Below are 24928 nucleotides of genomic sequence, written 5' to 3'. Positions count from 1 at the left end.
TCTACCACGTTTGTGATTCTATAAACCTTGATCATCTCGTACCTCGGCCTCCTTCTCTTCAAACTGAGAAGTCCAGGCCATTTTAATCTCTTCATAAGACCTTTGATCATTTTAGTTGCCCTTCTTTGGACTTTCTCTAACTCCATGAAAGGAAAAAAAAAAAAAGAGAACAAAATGGAGAAATACATGTGAGTGGCTACATGTGTTCATGCAGTAGTTCTTACAGAGACCATTTGTTCAGATTCTGTCCTGTTGCTTACTTCCATAGTCTATGAAAGAGGGGAAATATTTAATGTAAGTATTTCAGAAAATGATTTAAAATTGTTGGGATGCCTTTTTGTAATATTTACTTGTAGTCCTTTAAGATTTCACCTGGATATTTCTGTTTATGTAGTAAAAGCTTTTCACTTCACAGTAATTTTGAGTGATTTTTGAATTTACATGTAACCGTTCTGACCCTGACTTGGAAAAGCATGTCCTTCTGTCTTACTTGAGTTGGCTTCTCACGCTACGTAATATTTCAAATTCATATTCAAAAGTGGTTCTCATTACATCATTGTTCCTACAGTCCCACATTGTTTTGAATATTATTTTCTTTTCAGATGGAAGTCTTAAGTTTTCTACTTTTTCATTTTCTACTCCACTGTGTTGCATATACGGTATTAACTAATGAAATAGATGCATTTGACTGTAAAGGGATATGGGATGTCTACTTTTGCTGTCAAAATATATATACAAAACTTCTGGCCATCTCTTTAGTGATTCCTGTAATACTGTGTGTCACTAGCAAACATATGGGGTTTTTTTCTGGTTTTACATGCAAATTTGCAAAAAAATTTTGGTATTGGAAAAATGTGGCTTTTAATCAATCTTCATTGCAGTAAGAAGTTGAGACGACACCTCAAGCTGTGTTAGGAGAAGCAAAGAATACAGGCAGAGGCATAAGTATGGAAGAATCATGAAAATTGCTGAAAAAGATGCACAGCGATATATTATCATAAAGTTAATAGAGGTAAGGGGAACTGTAAAGAAAAGATATAAAAGTTAAGAAGAATATTTTTTGTTCTTCTGTATTCTTCCTATTGGGACAAGGCAATGGCATCTTCTGTTGAGAGAAACACTATTTTTTCACAAGACAGTTGTATCAGAACTGCATCTCTTGACAAAGACAACAGTAACTGATTGATTTATTTACAGGACACGATTATCCCATCTTACAGGTTAAGTAAAGTTGGAAGAGGGATTGGAACAGGAGGTTAGACAGAAAAAACAGTGTGGAGACATCTGAGAGCAAGCGTCTAAGTATTTGCATTGAATATAAAGAACCCTTTGGCCTAGTAAAACTGATAGTAACATTATGAGCCACCTAGATAAACTTCTGTTACATATGACTATTGAAACTGTAATTTGGTTTTGTGAAAATGGAAATTGCAGGAGAATAAATGATGTTCAGCTGAACATCAGTCAGTCTCATGCCAGGATCTTTAAGAAGAAGGGGTAATGGCTGCAAAGTGCCCACATGTAGTGAATATTCAGAAGTTTAAAAGACTGATGTCAGGTAAATTTAAATGGGTCAGTCCCCGAGACATCTGATCTGTCAGGGGGGAAAAAGAAAGTAGTGGTAGTAGTCTCATGCAGTCCTGAATTTCTAAAAATTTCAAGTCTTTGACCCTTGCAGATACTAAGTATGACTTTGAGTTGCCCAGCCTATAGTACATACTGTGAAATTCTTTGAATCCTTTGTTCTTTGATGTTGCTTTCAGAAGGATTCAGGGTGCATTGCACGGTCACACATATGAAGTGATAAGACTATCTATCGAACTATTAACAACATTCTCAAGCTTCAAATCTTTTCTTGGCAAACCTTTCTTTCAAAGGTCTTATGTGAACTGTTTACTACCTTCTTAACATTAAATACCATTTCAAACAATCCTAATCAAACATACTTTGCACTCTATCATTGCATAATATGAAACATGCAGTCAGCTATTTTATATTTCTCCTTCATTGTAAGTGCAGCCAGTATAGACTTTCTGTATGTCTAGATATCTGTATGCTAAATAGCAAGAAAAACAGATTATTGCTTTGTTTGAATGAAGGAAAAGCAATAGCTCTGTTATCAGAGGCAGGTTGAGTGATAGCTTTATTTGGATTCCAGTCTATTGGTTCATCTCCATGAATGACCAATTATGATTCATCTTTCCAAATACCAGTTATTTCATAAATCCTGCCAGAGAGCACAGCAGTGGAACTGAAGAGCTGTCATGGAGCTCTGCCAATAAAGTCACTGATGCAGTTACAATATATCTGCACATAATTTAATCCCCTTGTTGCATGTGTTGAAGGCATGCATTCCAGTACTCTCATATTTAAAATCTTTTAATTAAGGAAGCTAATCCTTGTCTCTTGCATATATTTAGAGTATTAAAGAGGTGCTGTTTTTGAAGTATTCAAGGGATTTAATTGGATGCTTAATAGCATATAGTAAAAGCTAGCTTTTCTCTTCAGAGACCTTTAGTTTTTATGACATAAGGTGTTTATTTTACTTAGTCATTATGATAACAGGTGCTGAAGTTCTGGGATCTCCTGGTTCTCCAAGTTAGCTTTTAATAATTTTCTTTCCACACTTGCTTTTGCAAAGTGTGTCTGGTACAGAAAGTGATTCCTTGGATTGTCTTTACAATCAGACCCCAGGCACCTTCCACTGAGTATTTGCTTCCTTTCTTTCCACTGGCTGAAAGGGCAGTATTGGTAATAGCACAGTTCATTGACCAGTGAAATCTTTTTCTGCTTATGCTCTGTAGGAAAGGTAATTTCATAACTTTGAAAATACACTTTTGGGTAAGCGACAACATGCACGGCAAAGACTGTAATGGTAATGTTGGACTTTTATCGATAATGTTAAAGAGTGAAATGCTGATCTTTTGAAATGCTTTCAGCATTTCTGGAAATTAGTAGAATAATTTCACTTTGGGGCAAATATGCAAAGCATACTGTTTAGTTTTCCATGATGATTTTTCATCATTCTCTTCGTTCACATTCCATATAATCTTTGAAATGTTACAAGGCAATAGTAGTGATAATACTAGACAAACTGCATTTTGCTTCCTTAAGAGAGGCTAGCATTTTGCTCTTTTAAAAAAGCTATGTAAAAGTGAAAATAAATAACACCTTTAGTTTCGTAGGAGGCACTGCACATCATACCATAAAGCTGTCTAGGCATGTCTACCATTCTGACAACTGAAACTTGCCACAGAAAGTTTTGCACTTGTGTCTTATGAGTCTGAAGATGTATGAATCAGAAAATGATCTTAATCTTTTCTTTCACATATCCTCTGCCATAACAACTTTTTCTGTGTAGTATGTGGGGAAAAAATACTTCCATATTCCTGGCAGTGTCCTGAAAGAAATGCAAATGTCAGTATGCTCCAGTATTTGCAGAAGATCCCCTATTGTCTCAGGACCCAATATGCTGCACTCCGCTATTGCTACAGCATGGTAGCATATACCACTGTTCAAACATATTCTCAGTATCAGGAAGCAAACAGAGCAATTGAAAATGTGCTCATCATTGTGAGTTAGAAGTCCATGTTTGGGTACCATTTTTTTCAAATCCGAAAGGTTAAATGCATTTTAGAATGAAAAAAAAATGTCAGAAATAAAAAGCAGAAGGGCTGCCTTATTGAAGAAGAAAAGTTAGGTTAAGAAAAAGAATGTTATAAGAAAGAAACCTTCATGGCACTGCATCATGAAGACTGAACTGGAAAGAGTCAAATAATCAGTTCATAAGCAATCCACAGTCTTGTTAGATTAGGCAATAATTACAGTGAAAAAGATTGAAAGACAATAACTGGGAAAAATAGTTTTTATTTCTCACTAGCTAACCCATTGTTCAAAACTCAACTTTTTAGCTCTGTAAAGGCTCAACATTTGAGCTTAGTTTCCACATGTCAGCCACAGTATATGCTGCTACATGTGGAGTAAGAAGTTAAAATCCAAATGTTACCTTTATTTTATGAGGAACAGTAAAGATACAAAAAGAACAGCTAGTGAACATAGAAGACAACTTGTCAAACTGAATCAATTTTTTTATTGAAGTAAGTCTCTCATTACTATTATTTCAAGTGACTTGGTGTTTCTGAAGGAATATACTATGATACTTTGCAACACAATTGCAGATGATGTTATCAGGATTCACTTACTGAGATTTAATGGAACAGTACCTTTCTCTTAGCTTTGAGCTGCTCGTGATATTTGTTGGATGTGTCGCCTGGTATTTCTCCTCCCCAGAGGGTAATTCCCACTATGGAATAAGTGATGCCCATGACAAGCAGTGGAAAGCAGTAGACCAGCACAATCACAATGACATGGTACCTGCAATGAAAAAGCATTAAGCTGATAAGTGCTTTCAGAGGAGCTATACCAATGGAATGGGCTCCTAGAAATCAAGAGTGCTACTGTAGCACAAAGCATATTTTATATTGACTGGCTAGTCCTTGGTGTTTTCACTGTCTTTTTGAAAGTCTTGAATTGCACTGCAAATTTATTTACATTTTAATGCAAGTGCTTTATGGGGTTTCTAGTTCCGATTCTGAACTTGCACTAGCATAAATTAAGAATGACTCTATAGTTATCCTGATTAGTGACTGCAGAATAAGGTATGTTTTTCCATAGCTATCTGAATTGATTTAATTATTGCACAGCCAAGTATCCTAAGGGCAAGGTAGGCATTTTGAGCTCTAGTCTGGACCATAAATGAAAGAGGAAAATAAGTATTGAAATAGTATATTTATACAAAGGCCCTGATAGGTGTCCTGTGTTACCCAACATACTTCATATGGCAGATCTGTTGCACATAGGCAACACAGATCTGTTGCCTATGTGCAACATAGTCATCGCTGCTGATGTAAGCACCGGGGAAAAAAAAATATAGCTTCTTTTGCCTCCTGTTAGTTCCCGGTTAAATGCCATCTTCAGATAAAATCCCAGTGAATGATCAGCGAAGGATCCCCAGCTGTCACTGAGAATGGCCTTACTGCCCTAAAGAGAAATATCTCTGTATGGCTCCTAAAGTGATAACAATTGTATATGTTCAGGGCCTCTTTCACCTGCCTGAAAGAGAGCAAAAGGTCAAATTTGATGCTGGAAGGTTACACAGGCTTTCAGCCTTGAACACAGAGTTCATCTTAAATACCAATGAAGACATGAAAAGGCAGATAACATTTCTATGGCTAGGTAACCACTTATTCCTAATCCTGCCAGAGGGACAAATAGGATATATTCAATTTAATTGACTGTTATTCTACACTTTCAGAAACTGGAACCAGTTACAGCATTTACAGTTTTCTTATTTGGACTGATATCTGAGATAAGTAATTGTGATAGTGTAACAGAGTAAGTGGGAAAATCCAATGCTCTCATGAAGAGATCCAGAAAAAAAAAATCTGATTAGGACAAGGAGAGTCTGTAAATACTTGTTTTCCTGGTTAGGCTGACAAGGAAGCTTGCTATGAATTGCATATTCTGTCCCCATTTCTGACCATCTCTGTCTGTGTAGAAGTAACCATCTTAAGTGAAGCAATCATGGTAAACATGCAGCATGAGATGGAGAATGCTCATGGAAGAGAATAAATGTGTTCCACTTATCACTTAAAATGCTCTATCTTCCTAGCTTAGAAAACTTGTTTTACATTTCTCAGTGATCAATGCTGTTAGTTATTCTGCATGCAGAGTATCTGCATGATACTCTACAGCTTTTGCCACGTCCATTGCAAGTGTAGACACCACCATGCACAAGTTTAAAAGAACAAAATCTTACGTAAAATGCTGTTTTGGACCACCTGGCCATGCTACATAGCAAAGAGTTCTCCCAGGCATCACCTTGGTTATGGAGTATAGGCACTGGGGAAAGGCCAACAGGAAAGCCAAAATCCATATGCTCCCAATGACCACCTTGGTAGCAGCTGCAGAGAGCCTAGGTTTCAAGGGATCAATAATGGCCATGTATCTGTAAAAGAAAGCAAAGACCTGTGCATAAGAAACCTTCAGAGATTAGGATGTATCTAGAATGAACCAAAGCTTAGGGTTGGGAGAAGGATAAAAGCAGAGATATTTGTCTTCCTGGAGTTCTGATGGCATTGTGTTCTTTGAGTGGTTCAGCCCCCATGAAAGTAGTGCTGGAAGAAAAAGAAGGTTCATTGAATATTAGTTTAAAGCTGTGGGACACCCAGTTAACCATATGTATACCAGTAGAGCAACTATTTCTCAAAGAGTTAGTTAATCCTGTTACTGCACAACCTGATTGAAAAGCAGCAATATAGCTGGATCCTCTGTTACTCTACTACATAATACAAGGTTTATCTCTGATTTAAAAATTAACAGCCAAGCTGTCAAGATTATTAGTCATCTGCCCAAAAGCTACAGGAACCTGATAAGTCCACATGCATTTATTTCAGTAGACACAGACTGTCTTCACATTGTCTGCCAAAGAGCCCCAGACTGCAACTGGTTTATACAGAGATTGAGAGAGGAGCCATATGAGCATTTCCTCAGGCAATGTAGAAGCAATAAAAGCACCCAGAGAAATAGATGCATAAAGCATGAAAACATCTCATTTTCTTTCTCAGTTCCTGAGTTCTCAGGTAGGATAGCATTCTTCTTGCTGCCCTATAATTGCATTGGCAATCCATGTATGCTGGTAAGTTTAGAATAACATGCAAAAGATCATTAAAAAGTTTACTCTAAGTAATTACAATTTAAAAGCTTAGGAAAATAGAGCAACAAGAAGGCATCAAAACAGACAGTAAAAGAAAAACAAGTCTTGTTTTCTGTCTTTTGATGTCTGTTATAGATGCAAGGAACAAGAGAAACAGAAATTTTGTATTTTATATGCTCCATATCACATACTTCATGTGTTCTTCACATTTTTCTTAGCATGACTACTGCTTTGATTTCTGGGCTACACCCTAAATTAACATATTTTCTACCAGCTTCCCTGATCACACTATTTTGTTTTATTTAACAATGACGAAACAATGACAAAATCATTAATCATATTAATTAAATAGGAACACTACTAAAAATTTTTTCCACTATTAGAGGGAATGCTAATAAGATACCAGAATCACATTTAAAGAAATTTTTGTACTTCCATAAAACCGGGGAGATACCGGCTATATGTATGTCCATATTGTGTTGCCGATATAGCATACTGAATAACTAACTACATGTTCTTTAATCTGACATCCTAATGTTTTCCAAAACAACACAAGGAAATGGTTTTTATATTAATATTTTGCTTCAGGTCCGCAGGGTTCCCAAAGTACATGAAAAAATCCTTTTATTCATGATTGAAACACAACGCTGTTTGTGAGTTAATGTAGGAGTTAATGGATCAGCAATTTAAATCAAGAAATTTCCATGAAAATATTCAGTGTATACGTGCTTATTCAGGAAACTGAAGACCTGCCCTGCTGCAGTCATTGGTAGCATTGACATTCTACACTGTGTTTCCCACAGCATTGCTTTTCTGAAATCAGAATTAGAATAGCAATGATTTAGAAGCTCAGGAATAACCAGGGCAAGTCAAAAGGAAACTAACAAAATTAAAATATTCTTTTCTTTGTTTCCTTGTGTTTTTTTTTTTAATTTTCATATTATATGCAAACACCTGAAGCAGATAGAAAACTGGGATGAATATGAAAACCAGCTTGAATGTTTTACTAATGAGAGTTTTCCAAATTTATGGGAGAATGTCTGGATCAGTTTCAGCAGTTTGTCATCAGTCACAGGGATTAGTACTAATTCTGGAAGAAGCAAACTTGTTGCCAAAGAATGATTATGGCCCATATACTTCTACTCTCTTTCACAGTACACGTGTCCAGTTATCTGATCATCTTTGACAAGATTATTGGAGTATATCAGTGATTTCCTAAAGGTCCTCTTTGTTTCCATTGTAGGTCTCCAGTCTTCATGCCTGGTAACTGCCCTGGTCCCTGTCTGTTTGAGTTTGAAATACAGTTAGAAAGGCAAACCACACCTATACCAGCCTATGTGTGTAGTGAAAATATTTTCTGAACTTTCCAGTATTGCTTCCCTCCTTGTGTCATCTATACCTTCTAAAGGAATTGCAATAAGTAAAAGATGGCTCTTCATCTACTCTTTCTCTACATTTCTACCTCATATAAAGATGGATTGGGATAGATTCAGAGACTATTTGCTGTATGGAAAATTACATAGGCAGTAGTAGGCATTGTATAGCAGGACTGTGGAAAAGAAAATCGCTTTGTCTTATCAGCATTTGTAGATTTTGTGCTATTGTTGAGACTTTAGGTGTTGCTGTGGGGCTTAGAAGATATAAAATCAGTTTATCACAGAGAACGAATTATTTTGTAGGTAAGCAAGCATAAATTAGTAGATCCTATTCTAAAGTGACACTAATGTGAGATTATTATTTTTCTTGTCTATGTTCCTTTTGACATTCATAGATAAAAAATTTCAAAGCCATTCACGATGTTTACTACTGTGTTCCCATCTTCTGTCTTGGCATTAGATCATGAGAACCCTTCTTATCCTGTTAGGTGACTGCTGGGGTCTGTGCTTCTAAATCCAGGCAGGATTTGAACTGAAATCCATTGTAATCAATGGATAAGCTGCCATTGATTTGAATCGATCCTTTTTTGGATTAATAAGTTCTGTTCTGCTGCAGTTAGAAGAGTAGCACTCATTTAAAATGAAGGAAGGTGCAATATGTCCTAATTGTTACAGTACACACCTAGGTTCTAGGCAGACTTGCCCAAGCTTTTTAGGTACAGACATTAGCTACAAGACAATAATAATAATATTCATAAGATAATGCTCCCAATAATCATAGAATCATAGAATCATAGAATCGTTTAGGTTGGAAAAGCCCTTTCAGATCATCCAGTCCAACCATTAACCTACACTACCAAGTCCACACTAAACCAATCAAGGGTAGACTAGACTAAACCATGTCCCAAAGTGCCACGTCTACCCGTTTTTTGAACACTTCCAGGGATGGGGACTCCACCACCTCTCTGGGCAGCCTGTTCCAATGCTTGACTACCCTTTCTGTGAAGAAATTTCTCCTAATTTCCAAACTAAACCTCCCCTGGCGCAGCTTAAGCCCATTTTCTCTCGTCCTGTCGCTAACTACATGGGAGAAGAGACCAACACCCACCTCACTACAACCTCCTTTCAGGTAGTTGTAGAGAGCAATAACGTCTCCTCTCAGCCTCCACTTCTCCAGACTAAACATCCCCAGTTCCCTCAGCCGCTCTTCATAAGGCCTGTGCTCTAGACCCTTCACCAGCCTTGTTGCCCTTCTCTGGACACGCTCCAGCACCTCAATGTCTTTCTTGTATTGAGGGGCCCAAAACTGGACACAGTATTCCACATGCGGCCTCACCAGTGCCAAGTACAGGAAATCACCTCCCTGCTCCTGCTGGCCACACTATTCCTGATGCAAGCCAGGATGCTGTTGGCCTTCTTGGCCACCTGGGCACACTGCTGGCTCATGTTCAGCTGGCTGTCGACCAACACCCCCAGGTCCTTTTCCGCCAGGCAGCTTTCTAGCCACTCTTCCCCAAGCCTGTAGCATTGCATGGGGTTGTTGTGACCCAAGTGCAGGACCCGGCACTTGGCCTTGTTAAACCTCATACAGTTGGCCTCGGCCCATCAATCCAGCCTGTCCAGGTCCCTCTGCAGCGCCATCCTACCCTCCAGCAGATCGACACTCCCACCCACTTTGGTGTCGTCTGCAAACTTACTGAGGGTGCACTCAACCCCCTCATCCAGATCATTGATAAAGATATTAAACAAGGCTGGCCCCAAAACAGAGCCCTGGGGAACACCACTCGTGACCGGCTGCCAACTGGACTTAACTCCATTTACCACAACTCTCTGGGCTCGGCCACCCAACCAGTTTTTTACCCAGCAAAGACTACGCCCATCCAAGCCATGAGCTGCCAGCTTCCCAAGGAGAATATTATGGGAGACGGTGTCAAAAGCTTTGCTAAAGTCCAGGTAGATGACATCCACAGCCTTTCCATCATCTACCAGGTGGGTCACCAGGTCATAAAAGGAGATCAGGTTGGTCAATAATAATAATAATAATAATAACTTGTGCAATTAACCTTCTGCATCCATATTTACCTGCTATGGCAAAGAAATTTAATTCAAGATATTCCTACTTTTTGGAAATGTCATACTTGAGAGATGGGTAATTATAGCATAGATACTTGTTTTAGCAAAAATAACTCTGTTTATAGTTAACCATCAAATATGGTTATCACAAATATGTGATGAATCCAACATCTGCCATCATAGTGGTACTCAGCCTCTAGTAGACATAACTGTGCTAATACCTTAAAACATCTAAATGCTGTCAGAAACAGAGTGATGTAAAACAACTTTAGTTCCAAATCATCAGTTTCCATATCTAGAATTCTGAGCTATTCATTTTGCATTGTTTTTACTGCACTTGCATATTTTTTATCATGGTGTAATTAGTTTGCCTCTTCTATACCTGCTTTTTGGGGTTTTTTTTTTCAGCTAAACTGGTGCTTTTGGTATTACATGCTAACTATGAAATAGCTTTATTCAAGTGCTGGGTGTCTTGTCCTGAGAGAGCAGCAGATCTCATGAAAATATACATCAGTTGGATTATTGCCCTCTACCCCCTAGTTCCCTTCTCCAAAGAGTAAGTACAACTTGGTAATGAAGGTAAGTTTGTAGTCATGAGTCCTGTCTTTCAAACTGAGCTAGCTTGAGCGTGGGCTGCCAGATACTGTCCAAAATGCTTGATGATCTTTACCTGTAGTAGGTGATAACCCATAAACAAGTCATCATTTTCACATGATTGTGGGACTCTTAAGGCATCTCCTTCTAGCCTGGAATCATTCCTTTCAATTGCTGGTTTTCTTCAGATTGCACATTGACATTATTTTATGTGCTATTGTCAGATTTCTATTGCATTCATGTTATTCTTATTCCCAGTTATATTATTCTTATTCCCAATAGGTACCAGCAGTAATTCTCTTTGGCTAAGATAAAATTCTGTTGTTTTATCTCCCCGTCTGGTGACTGCCCTTTAAAGACGTGGGTTGTTTGTGTGAAATGACTCATACAGCTGTACTGATGGAAATTTTAACTATTGGCTGCCTGAGTGAGTTAAGTTAAAGGACAAGGATCAGATGAAAAGCAGACTACTTGTCTGTCTTGTTGAAATTTGAGTGATAAGCCAACAGCCTAGCTTTTGCACAAGATAGATTACAAAAACATAGCAGGCAGTCATTCTAACAAACAAGATGGGGAGGAGGTGGAGGAGCCTTGACCATTCCCTCAGTAATGCCTTTGTGCAGCAAGGACTTAGTTGACCAAAGAGTATTGACAGCTCTCTACTACTGAGCCTTTGATAACAAATCTAATTTATTCTAATTTGCCAGTACACTAACAATTACAATGAAGTATCTAATTTGTTCTGTAAGTGGCTTTTCTTAGAAACAAAATCACTTAATTAACATAGTGAGATATTGCTTTATAGCTGCAATTGTTACAATCACTGAAACTTGTCATATAAGTTTGGTAGCATTTTTCTAGAGAAGCCATCATTGCCATAATTAAGGGTAGTGGAAAATGTGGAATGATTCTCAGTTGCAGGTTAAAAAACAACTCTGTAGTTGAGCTCTCTCTGGATGTTAATCTCTGTAGTCAAAAGAAGTCCAGAAGAGAGTTGAGTCCTTCTTGCACTGTTAGCTGTCATTTGCATCCTGCCTATAATTTTGTTTCCTGGAAATGTTATCTTGCCATTGCTGGTACCTAAGGGTGTTAAGTTGGTTGTCTATCTCCTTAGCCTCAACCTGAAAGAGCAGTAGCTAATTTTTCAGTTGGCCCTTGCCTTTGATCTCTGCCCATTTTGGCCAGGGTGTTTCCATCAGGAATGAAAGCTCTTGCTAGCACAGGCTAGAGGTTCCATACTCAGGTGTTGCTCAGAAAATTAGTGAAGTGAGGAGGCTAAATATGGGATAATGTGTATGTATGATGCAGGATATTGCCCCTATGTATTCCAATTACCCATGGCTGACAACTGTCTGTTGTCTTTCATGATGTAGCTCTGTCATTAGGGCTCATTTCCTTACCCTGTTTGATATCCTTACGTATATTTTGTATGGCAAGGTGCCAGTTACAAGGGGGAGCAGCAGACATGCTGTCTGAATTGTGCACTGAATGGTGCTGAACGTGGTGTAGAAAAAGGATTGTGTGAGTAGGCCAGGAATGAAAGGCAGAATGATGAAATACAGGATCTGGAGCAAAAGCAAAAGAACTGAGACTGGGGAACAGTTTGCTGAATGCAAAAATAGGAATAGAAGTGAAACAAGAATAATGAGAAACTAATAGGAGGAGAAGCAAAGAAAGGCGAATTGTAGAAAAATGGCAGATAGAAATTGGGTTGAGAGAGGAGTGAATAAGAAAGGAAACTGGGGTGATGTAAAGGCAAAAGACTTATGAGAAAAATTAGCCCTAGTGGACCAGAGATTCCAAGGTAAGTAGAACTGGTAGAAAAGCCCAATGTTTTGACAGTAGGGCTCTGTGGTGGCAAGCCCTTTTGCCTCTGCAGGTATATGGGAGAGAACTCCGGAAGAGTTGTTCTCTCTGTGATCATCGAACAATAAACTGCATGCAAGGGGAACAGATGGACTTCTCTGTTGCTCTGATGTCATCTGTCTTAATGACTGTTCTGCTTCTCCACTGTTCATTCAAGTGGCCTGAACTTATGCAGTCCTTCTGAAGTCAGTGAAAGTGGCGAGTGCTGAGGCCCTCGTAGGTCCACCCTTTTCTGTGATATTTATACAAAGACCTTGGACCTCCCTACATCTCTGTCTCTAAGGACACTAAAAGATGGTAGGCATTTGAGCTGAAGGAGGATTTGTAATGGCTACAAGCAACTGAAGACTTGTTACACCACTGAAAAGCGTTCTGTAGCCACACAAATACTATTCAGTGGGGTGCTGTGCCAATTTGCTTTGCAGTCTTTGGACATTTACTGTTCAGTCAGTCATCAGGCTGGAGCAATGGGACCCCCTGCCAAACAAAGGGCTGTGAACTCTCACTGAGGTTGTTCGATTTCAGGATCGTACTTTCTAATGCTTTCTCACTCCAGTGGGAGCTGCTGAGAATACCACAGATAGCTTGTCCCACACAATAAAGCAGGGATGCTGAATCTAAAGTACATATCAACTGAAAAGAATTAATTCATTATGCCCATTTATCACAACAAGCAGAAACCATTATTACCCCATCCAACATAAACACTAACGCTTGGAAGATAATTATAAGATGGAATATGCACATTTAGAAATTTAGGGATATAAATATGTGCAGGTAGAGACTCAAGCCAACACTTGCAAGAATGTGGATTACTCAACATCTGCGTGATGTTCTATGTATTACTCTAAAGTATTTTTAGGTAGCACTTTAGTTCCATCACTAGAATCATTAGCACATGATTTTGTTTGCTGTGATCATGCATATCCCACTGTCATCGCTTTTGTTCCAGCTTTGGCTTGTCCCTAGCTAATTACTACTGAAGTCAGCAAGAGTCTTTCCATTGAACTTAATGAGAAATCAGTCAGACTGCAAAATATAACGGCTGGTGCATCATGGTGTGCTTGCTGCAGCACTCTCTTCTTTCAAGACTGTTTTCTTATCTACTGGGGTCAGAACAGATCTAGTTTCCTTCAGAACTGCTTAGTTTGGCTGGAGTCTACAATTTACTGTTTGGTACTTGTTTCTTGGGTTTATCAAATCAAGAAAATCTGTTTTCCCTGAAATGATAATAGAGACAGTCCTCATTTGAATAACATCGATAAACTCTTTAAGCCAGTGGTTATAATGACAGCATAATCATGTAGTTCTGTTACAGTTTGCAAATAACATAACAGACAAATAGCTGGTAAGTATTATAAAAGCTTCTGAAGTTTGTATATTATGGTCCTGACATTAGAAAAGATAAAAAAAAAATCCTAATTTATCTTTTTGTAAAACAGCATACACTGACTAATACAGGCAGGAAAATTTTCCCTTTTTAGTACATTATTTAGAAAATTGTAGCAAAAATACATAAGATGTTTTTAAAACAAAATGATGTTAAAAATTGGATCCTACAAATGCCCATCTGGAGACACAGTTGGAACTCTTTAATCATCCTAAGTGATTTGTTTCACCTGTTTACAGTGTGTTTATAAACTCAAATGGGGAAAAAAGTAATCAATTCAGCCCCAGATTGTAACAGGAAATTGAGACTTGACAAAGGAAGACACTGAGAGAAAATGATAATGCTTGCATATAAGTGGCTCGTCAACAGCAGACAGCAGAGTGCACTTCCTTCATGAATGCACAGATGCTGTTATGCCCTCAAAACAGAAGCTGGTTTTGAAAATTTGTATTTGGAATCAACTCGTAATTAAGAAACTTAGGTAGGGAAATTGCTATGATACCCTTCCCTTATTTAAAACATTGTTGTGGAAAGTCCTACAAAAAGTGTCTGTAAGGTAGATACAGTAGTTTAAAGGGGATGGAATGAACTGTGAGATTTTAGATGCATTTTTTGTATGATGAAAACTAAATCTTTAACTTTTGCATTCTTTAATCTTTATCTTCTGCCTACTAGTGCAAGGCTCCATCTTTTCTTGTGGGAGTGGTCTGTATTCATTCATTTAGACTGACTTTCTCTGCAGGAAGAGTGGTTGCGGGCATTTTTGTAGGACTGTCTCTGACTGTTGAGTAAGACTGGTTTTGGTGGCCAGAAGGATCTACAGTGAACATTAATGTTATGCAGTGATCACCTTAAAGCTAACGGCATAAAGAAAGAGTCTATGACAGCATGGTAGATTAACAAACACACTGTACATTTGAGAGATCAGTGGGCAATAACCCAGAGGGATAACTTGGCCTTGATTTACCAAGAGGCACATGTGCTGCTCTTGGGGAATGGCTGTTGTGCTTTGAGCAGGGGGTAACACTGCAGTTTTTCTGCAATCAAGACTAGCACCCAATGCCTTGCTTTTGGGTACCTCTTAACAGGAATATTGAAATTCTTCAGTATAGCTCAGTTCTCATAAACATTGCAATGCTTTCTACTCGAGGAACGTTTTGGTAACTGGCAATGGGCTAGATTTTTATAAGCGCGCAATTGATTTTACACAACATATTCTATACCTATGCATATTGATAGAAAAGTGATAACACTTTTCTTTGGTTTGTCTCATAAAATGATGGACTAACTGACTTCCCCTGACAGAAGGGCTTCTGTTTCTCCTGTTCTTTGGATACAATCTACCTGGGCTATCAAGGACCAATATCAATGCAAAGTCTGCAAAGCTCCATCTGCACAGACTACAACCCACTCTGTTATTGCCTACATTTCTGACACTGTCATCTGAATGGCTTCCTTCTGCTTCTGCGGTTATTTTGAAATAATTGTATTTTAGGTAAACCCAAATATGTGGATGATACAAATTTCTCTGCTGGTTGGTAAATCAGTCAGAAATGCATGCAATGATATTCAAGGAAAAAAACCAAAAAAACCCCAACCCTTGACTATCTTTGAAAAGTACTGCAGGCTACATTACATAGTAAAGCACAGACACAGGTTTTAATTGTTTTCATTAAGCTATAAATAACGGCACTGAGAAAATGTATTTAAGGCTTAAGACTCTGTCTAAAATGAACTTCTCATTTGAACATATGGTTTAAACTTGTCAGATGTTGTTTCCTGCCTGGAACAAGAAGACTTGGGGCTAGTCACTGTTGTAAATGTTGCTTAAACTCCTCAAGATATTGGTGTATCAACCTCATTTCTTTCACTGTATCTTTTGAAAGCAGCTTGTTAAAGGGAATATTTACTCAATGCAAAACAAAGAGGAAAAAATTAGCTGTTATGCCTATATTTATTCCCAAACTGCCTCAGTATGTTATCAATAACACATCTGACATGATTTTTGACCAAAACCCAAAAAGATTCTGTCTTTTTGCCTGATCACTGAGTTTTTACCACAGCAAGAAATGGATTATTTCCTGTATGTCTCTGACAGTCTGAATCTTGAAGCCATTGCATCAGGATGTTATGCAGAAACTCTTTCACCTCTTTTCTCAGAAAGAAAGAAAGAGAATTGTCAAACCCAGAAAATCATTTTAGGCCCCCAAGTCATAAAGAGTCCTTTATGTTTCACCTCTTGATTTTTGAATGCTTAATGCTCTCCCGTTCAAAATTTTGTCTCCAGTTCTGAGGACTAGTACTTTTCAGAGGGCAGCCCAGATATTGGAATCCAGAAATATGATGTCCTTCATCTTAAAATACAAATTGGGAAACATAGAGAAACAGGGAAGGGATTTCTTATTTGAATTCTATAGTTTGGCAAAGTAATAACAGTAATAATAGTGATAATTTTAAAAGCATATCTTGCATTTTTCCCTTCATGATATGCAATGACCAAGGCTGATTCACGAAGTCGTGAATATGAAGCCATCCATTAGTATGGAAAACAAGCTGTATTGAACTTTAGTTTGGGGGTAGGGCAGGTAGTGGTTTGTGTAGTTATGTGACACCGGAGGCAGGTAAAGCTAACTAACAATAAAATGGCATCTTGTGGAAAAAACAGCACAGTGAGTTTACAGAATAACCCTTCATCCTTTTCTTTGGATGAAAATATTCTCAGATATGAGGGAGGAGATCTCTCTGAGGAAAATAGACTGTAAAGCACAAGAAACCTGAAAATAATTTCATTTAGCTTTTTGTTTTTCTTGTTCCTATGTTCAGCTCTCTCCCTGGTCTTCAGTGCAAATTCTCTCTTCTTTTACATGGAAACCATTTTCTTTGAGACAACAGAGTTTAAGGGAAGGGGAGTGAGAGAGGGGCCAAAAGCTGCAGTTCTGTTTGGGCTGAGCTCTGTGCAGGGATGACAGCTGGCTGGGCAATGCAGGTTTCCTGCCTGCCATTGCTTCAACCTTCTCTAGTCACTGGTGAGCCAAGTGCAAAACACTTGCTACCAAGCGCATGTACAAGAATGCAAGTACCAGTATACATCTTCTTGGGGTGCATCTTTTCCTGACACCAGTACCATATGACCACAACATAGGGTCATGCCCTGTGCACTCCATATCCTAACCTGTTAGACATACTTGAGATTGTTTTTTCACATATACTTCAGTGTTTCTGAGCACACAGGACACATAACACATACTTAACTCACAATTCAGATAAAGTTATTCTACGTGAAAGATGGTTGTGTATAGTTTGGCAGGAGTATCAGTTTAAAGTGTTTCTGGCACATGAAGGCCTTGAGCAGTTTGTCTCAGGAACAGGAACTCACGCAGAGAGATATACCAAGATATATTCTACTGGAAAGATAATACATTTTTCAATGTGGCAACTTCCTACTTCAGAATTTCAGTAACAGATTCATTTATAGGGCTTGCGGTGCTACTTTGTGGCAATAATAACTGCTCTTACAGCATACACTTGAAGACAATGAATTGCCTAAGTGATATTTTGAGGATCTGAATGTGTAGACATGATGAATTTAGGTTTCATTTGATAAATTGAATCACATGTTTATGCCTCGTAACTGTCTTCTGTTACAAGCTTGTATCATATTACTTTATGCTGGTGTCTAATGAGGGTATAGAGGCATTATTAACAGCCGTCAGTAACTGAACAATGTCACAGAAAAATAGAAAACTGACCCAGTACATGTGTGCATCTGTAGACATAGTAGAAGTCTAAGAAATAAGGTGGGAAACTAGAATGACAAGTTTTGAACAAGGGTATTGGTGTAATAGGCATACTAGAAACTAGGTAGGAGAAATGTAACACTATAATACCAAGATTCATAAAAAAGAGAGAAGATTGTGCAAGAGGAGGAATAAAACTGAATGGTAAATATAGTTTAAAATCAAGTCAAGTAAAACAAATGTATTCATGAATAATATAGAATTTTATGGTTTGAAACTCCTAGCATGACTCTGAAAAAATAAACTTCAGGATTATACACTCAGCTAATTCACAGTAACAATGGTGACATGCCAAAAGAAATTAGAAAGGTTGTGATAGCGGGTAATGCAATAATAATAGAAGATATCAGTGACTTAGACGAGTAGACGTGGCACTTTGGGACATGGTTTAGTCTAGTCTACCCTTAATTGGTTTAGTGTGGACTTGGTAATGTTAGGTTAATGGTTGGACTGGATGATCTTAAAGGTCTTTTCCAACCTAAACGATTCTATGATTCTATAACTTCTGTGCAGACATAAAATATATTCTTGGTCAACATTAATGACTGCTCTGTGGAGCATCTATGAGGAGAAGCCCAAAGTAAACAAGGAGCTCTTGAGTTGGTCCTGAACAGTGTCTATGGTCAGGCTTAAATGTTATTATTCTTTGAATAGTGTCTAGAGTATGGCTGGTTTTAACATCTCTGCAGAAACAATAAAAGCCCCAAAAAGATGCTATGGTAGCGTTTCATTTAAAAAGGGGGAACTATAACAACTTGAGGAAGCTTATTAAGAAGAAATGAGAAGGGCAACCAAAAGGAAACAGAGACTGCTGAAAACAAAAATCAGTCATATTCTGAAACATGGAGATTCTCTAATTATCTAGTATTTTATTAGTGAAGGTTAATTTGAGTCTGCTGTTCAGCAAAGTAGTGGTAGTTGGTGTTGGGAAAGAGAAAGCTGGGCCCATGGCTCTTGGATTCTGATTCTCATTCTGCTGCAAATCATTTGATTATTTGAGTTTTCAATCAAATTTTTAAAAACATCCATTCTGATGTCAACGTGTTATCCATGTCAGCAGCATGATGCTGTGTAGTCATACTTAAGTGAGCTGTCTGGGGTACCAGAGGTAGGAGTGCTAATCTACCTGTCTTTTAGCTCTAATTTTAATAGCCTTACTCATTCTAAAAATAGAGTCGCAGACACAGTTCTGTGGGATAAATACAAATAGGAAGTTTCATAACAACTCTGTTGGACTAGACAAATATAAAGTTCTGTGTCTGTCTGTAGGTCAAATAAAGGGCATTTCATTCTATCAGAAGGACCAAAAAAGGGGAAAAAGATGAAGTTGTTATTGAAATCATAATGGGGCTTTGGGACATGATCAAGTTTTAAGTTTTAAAAATGGCGATTTACTTTGGTAATCTCCTGATTTGAAGCTAATTATTGGACTTTCATTATTAATGGCTCACTGAGGCAGAAAATTGTAACAGCTCCAGAGTTTACATCAACACAACATGTGAGGGAAGTTCTGTGATTAAAAAAAAGTGCATGAAAGTGGAATTCACTTTAACATTGGACTTTATTTTGTTATTCTATTGCAATACCTTTGACTCTGCAAGTAGCTGAACTGAAAAATGGGCTTGGATTTTTGCAGAGTATAGGGCTAGGATAGATGGATAACATTTGGCATCTGATCTTTAGAAAGCATTAAGTCAAATCCATCATTTTTCTCTTTCCTAATAATTTGTTAAAAAAAAGTTATGTAGGTCTTTTTGATGCTATTATGTTGACCCATGCTGAGCAGTAGTAAGCCTTGTAGGCTGTTTTGCAATAGTGCAGAACATTGGTATATCATAACTGTAATTTTATTTACATTTGTATGAAATATTGGCATATATATGTCATTCTTTTAAGTTACTTTTGCATATAAAGAAATCTAATATATGTGTAATAGCTCTTCAAAGACCAAATGTTTGCCTGCATACTAGGAAGAAAAGAAATGGAAAGATGTGAATAGGATCAGCAACTATTCACTGTCACTGTTAGAATATCTTGTTTAATTCCAGAGCAGTTGCTTTTACAAAGAGTTAAACTTGTTGAAATGAGGAAATCATTATGGAATTGCTGAGAGAACAATGACTGAGAAATTCATACTGTAGATGTGCTAATAACAGGAAAAAATGCATAAAAATATACTAAATTCTCTACTGAAGGCAAGTTATTTTATGCTATATTGCTACATCTCCAAACTTCTACTTTAACCATCAGATAGCTGCAAAGAATTTCTAGGCCTACACACAGAACTGGTTGTATAATGAGGCAATCTTGGTACTGGAAATTAATTGCCATCTCTTTTGCATGCTAAGAAATAGTAGGAAGGGACAGTTGGTCTTCAACCAGGGCCAGATCGCTTAAATTCTGCCTAAGTTACTGTCTTTAATATGTCCAAGAACTGTATCACAGCCAGTAGTCACAGATGGAGTTAAGACACAGGACCCTTTAGGATCATGCACTGGCCAGCGGCATATTGGCTCCAGAACTATCCCCTATTCAGTTTATCTTTGGCTATTTTAAAAGTTTATCCCCATAAGGTGGCTAAAGGAACTGTTGGACTGGAAGCAATGTAACGGTGGTACTGTGCATCACAAGCTACCGAAGAACAACTGAATGTATGCCTATGAAGCAGTACAGTGTAAAATCTGTGCTGCTTCTGATGCTTGAGCTGGCTTGGTTAAAGCTACCTGTGGCATCTCTGCAGTAGACTGCAAACAACCTGTTGGAAAAGCAGCATAAGACAGGGGAAAAAGACCACCAGGAAGGGGTGGTCAGAAGTGTGAATAAACCTGCATAAATCTGAGTCTATGTTCAATGACCAGGTGGTCATGCAGCAGTCTTTGATACTTTCATCCTCAGCTCCAGATCCTGCAGTGGAGTGTGCTGTAACTGCCTACTCCACAGAAGTCTGTGTCAGTCCAGTAATTTCACAGTGAACACAACTTAGACAACATGGCCTACAGAATCAGATGTGAAAGGAAACATGTACTACCCATGACCTCTGCTCAATGATATCTAGAATCATTCATACTCCGTGAACATTTGGATGTTCTAAAATGATCAATGGAGGCATACCATGACATACTTTTTAGTGAGCTGCAACCTGTAACCTCTCAGTATTTTGGGATGTTAACAATTTCTACTGGAAAACCGTCTGATACAATCCCATCATTTCAGTTCCTTCAGTAGCTTTATCCTAATTTCTAGCTTTTTTTAAAAAAATATTAAATGAACATGAATGTGTAAGGATGAGTTTACTGGGTCAAAATTAAAGCAGAGTGTACTGTCTGAAGCACTGGCTGAATTTTTAGAGAAGGCAAATGGGAACCAAAGTTTTAAAAAATGTCCACCCAGCAGATCTGTGCCCTGGAACAGGGCAGTCTGTGTATCCAAGGACATTCCTTGGGAATCACTTTGACCCTCAGTTTTCCACTTGACTCTGCAGAATTGTTCTGCAGAGGTAGCTAGGAAATGGTTAAAGGTACTGAACGCAACAGGTGTGATTTGGTATAAAAGGAAAAGGAATAGCAGTGTGAATAGGGAAGGAGGGATAGACTGCTCTTCTGCTTGTTTTACATGATGCTCCTTGGTACTACAGACAGCTCACCTAAACATAGCTGTGGCATTGTTCACTGTGCTCCCCTCAAGGGAAGATTTTGATTTGTCTTTGAGAGCAGGTAAACTTGGAAGATGTGGTGGGGTGGAAATTGTGATTTCTTCAGGGGATTTTCAGGCAAGAAATAGATCAGAGTGAATAACAGTAGTAATTGACTCGCTTCTGAGCACCAGTGTCTCACATTGCTAAACCAAGGAAAATGTTTCCAATATATTTGTATCTGACCATTGCACTTCAGTCAGTGTGGAGCAGAGCTATTCTTTACTCACTCCAGAAATGCACCCTTTGGATTCCCAATGAACTGTATTCACCTTCGTTTCCAGTTTCCTAGCATAAATTTAGGAACTTTCAAGGTAGTAAGTACTACATCTCTGTGGATGTTTTTGTCAGAAAAATGAAAAAAACCTTACTTGGAGCATCCTAGTAACTGCTCCACTAATGACATGATCAGCTGCAGCAATAACAGTTAAATCCTCAGCATCAACTAAAAACCTTTTATCTTTCTCAAAATCTCAAGCTAGACAAGAATCTTAAGCTAAACAAAAATTGACAATGGAAGAAATTTTTGCCTGGTTAAAGATAGTATCACCATCTTAACACTACTTCCTCCATTATTAATGGAAAGTAACAGTTGGGAACAAGATACATCACTGGCAGGAGGAAAGTGTACTCATTTTCTCCTGTCTTCACCCATCCCTGGTGCAGAGAGGTAGAAAAGTTGCTGAGAATCTCATCTTCTCTTTCATTTTTAGCTTTACGGAACAGAAATGCATCTGGTTGAGAATGCTACCTAAAATTTGCAATTAGTAGGGCCAACAGAAAAGTATTATTATGAATGTCCACAGCACAGACAAAAGGTACCACAACATGTTTCCCAGTCTTTGCACCTGGAAATGAGAAATAACATTTCAGAAGATGGATTGAACTTTATAAAATCTTAACTGTCACCACTGGAAAGTGCTGCAGTTCTGCCAAGTCAATTCAGGCAAGATGCATAACGTTATTTGAATATGTAGAAAGGAGTTCTGTGAGTAACTTTGGTGCATTGCTGAAAGGAATAATAGACCAGAAGTACAAAGCGATCTCTTTTTTCTGAATGAAAATTCAGGAATTTATTGGATTTCTAAAGCATGGGGTAAGTTATCTCTCCAGTACAGCAAATGTGAAATGATCATAAAGAAAGCACATTTCCTAGGGGAGACTCACAGCACCTTCTGAGAAAGATGGTCCATCAGAGCATCTCTGTTGGAAACAACTGCATCTCCCCTTTAGTCTATGGAGACTACAGCTCTCCTATTCCATTATTGTCAAGAGCACAAAGGTAAAGTTTTTCCCTGTCCTGTTTTACTTCACAGTCACAAAGGCTTGTTTTGCTGCAAGTAATCAGGAAAAAATTCAAGCACTTTGAAACCATGTTCTTACCAGACCTCTGGATATGCACAGATGGCAATGTAAATAGTTTCATTAGTTAAAATCAGGAGGAACCAAGCAGCTCAGGGCTGTCTGTGAGAAGAGCTATTAAAAACAGAGTCTGAAGTGATTTCTGAGGAGGAGGCAAATGCCTCTGCCAGCTGCAGAAATACAAAGAGGAGGGAAATTTGAAATCCTCTCCCTTCACACACAATATCTACAACTCCTTATCAGTATGAATTAGATGACATTGACTGAAGGACTGATACTGTTTTCACAGGTGGGGAAGCAAAACCCTGAGCAATGGCTGCTGTTACAGAATTAGTATTAAAAGATGGAGCACAGAGAGCAGCTGAAGTCAAACAGGGAGAGGAAGTGTTTGTTGTAAAAGAAAGCAAGAGAGTAAAACTAATGAAAGGCTGAAGGAGAAAGACCAAAGACAGGGAGAAAAACAGTGTGTTAGGGAGAGATCTGAGAGAGGTACAGAGGAGCACAATCGATGAACTATTGAAGGCTCTGCCTCTTATCACTTAATGATTGTTATCACTGTATTTTTATTTCAGCAGAGAATCTGATCTCAACCTCTCACCCCTAAACTTTCCCTCTCTTTTCTCACCTGTCCACAGCTATCGCTGTCATGGAGTAGATGCTGGCGAAGACAGCTGTAATTGGGAAGAAGTTGTGGAAGCGGCAGTAAGCCTCTCCAAAGTACCACTCACTGTGCAGCGCATAGATGAAGTTGATGAGGGTATTGAAAGCAGCCATGGAGGCATCGGAGAAGGCCAGGTTCACCAGGAAGTAATTGGTCACCGTCCTCATGCGCTTGTGAGCCAGGATAATCCAGATGACAATGAGATTTCCAAAAACAGCCACTGCCACCACACCACCATAAGCCAGAGACCACAGGGCAATACGCCAAGAGGGTTGCACAAACTGGTTGGAGAAGTTGGCTGCTGAGGATGCTACAGGGGGAGAAGTGTTTCCAGCTGGCACTTCCAGTGCCTGTCCCCAGGGATCGCCTGCTGCAGCAAGGCTCATGTTCCACCTGCTGCTCGTGCTCACGTTCCAGATGGCTGTGGGGACAGAAGTCATCTTGGATGCTCCTCTCCTCTCTTCCAGGAATGTTGTGCCTCTCCCACCTCCCTCTCCCAACCCTCCAAAATCCCCACTAACAGATAAGAAGAGGAAAGAAAGAAAAAAGGAAGGCAGCACAGCAGGTACTGGGAAGGAGAGATCTGTCAGAAAAAGCTTTAGCTACGGTGTTCAAACAGTTAGAAATGCTGTACCAGCTGAGTCAGGAGAGCTACCTCTGGGTAGAACAGCATCCCATCCCTCCTCTGTATGGCCATCTCTTGCTTTTGGTTTTGCTGAAGGAGAAGTGGACTGGGAGCCAAGGCACATTTTATAGGCTTCTGAGTTCCCAGCGTCATGAAGGGAGTGGAGCGATAAGCTCCGTTGGCTGGTAAGATAACACCTCTTTCTCTCTATTCTCCCCCCTCCCCTTTTACTTCATTCATTGCCAGCAGCAGGCACTTTCAGGAGCTGTGGAGAGTGCCACGGGGAAAATGAATTCTTGTCTCGTTTTTGTTGAGAGATTTGTTTTATATTGCCTTTCCTTGAGTTTCATTATTGCGCTTCCTTTTTAAATAGTCTTTTTGCCCTGTCTTTGCAGGGCTAATTAGCTGGCTTAGTGGAACATCCCAGGACTGAGACTGTGTTTTATTAAAGCTGTTTCCAGATGAATTATGAATTTATTCCAGATTAATTCAGATCTGCTTTTTTTGTTGCTGTCTTTTCATTTAGTCCACGCTTTCCTTTTAACCATTCTGTTAACTACAGATTTGGAACAGTGACCTCTTTCAGATAAAGGAATAAATCCTGCTGCGCCCTAATTTCACTTTTCAATCAGTAATATGTAATAGACATCAAGAAACATTTATAAAATTAAAATGTGGCTATCTTTTTCTTACAGCACTAACTTTGGTGCCTGTGAAGCCATTTGCATGTTCAGCAGACACTGATTTTTGTTGAAACACTATGCAGCCCTAGATATAG

The 24928-nt window shown here is 38.7% G+C and overlaps 1 protein-coding gene across 1 annotated transcript in view; it reads right to left on the bottom strand.

Annotated features, from left to right (window-relative positions):
* The window catches only part of TACR3 (tachykinin receptor 3), a 43796-nt gene extending 19831 nt beyond the window's left edge, over nucleotides 1–23965 (bottom strand). Inside the window, exons 1-3 of the mRNA XM_075709489.1 lie at nucleotides 23490–23965; nucleotides 5819–6007; nucleotides 4224–4374 (exon numbers count right to left, since the gene is read on the bottom strand). Of these exons, the coding sequence (XP_075565604.1) occupies nucleotides 4224–4374; nucleotides 5819–6007; nucleotides 23490–23965 (816 nt within the window). The remainder of the gene's footprint in view (nucleotides 1–4223; nucleotides 4375–5818; nucleotides 6008–23489) is intronic.
* Between the last annotated feature and the right edge of the window lie 963 nt (nucleotides 23966–24928).

Source organism: Pelecanus crispus, chromosome 4 (genome assembly GCF_030463565.1).
Source record: "Pelecanus crispus isolate bPelCri1 chromosome 4, bPelCri1.pri, whole genome shotgun sequence".
Taxonomy (NCBI): domain Eukaryota; kingdom Metazoa; phylum Chordata; class Aves; order Pelecaniformes; family Pelecanidae; genus Pelecanus; species Pelecanus crispus.
This window is presented reverse-complemented; position numbering and strand designations above follow the sequence as displayed.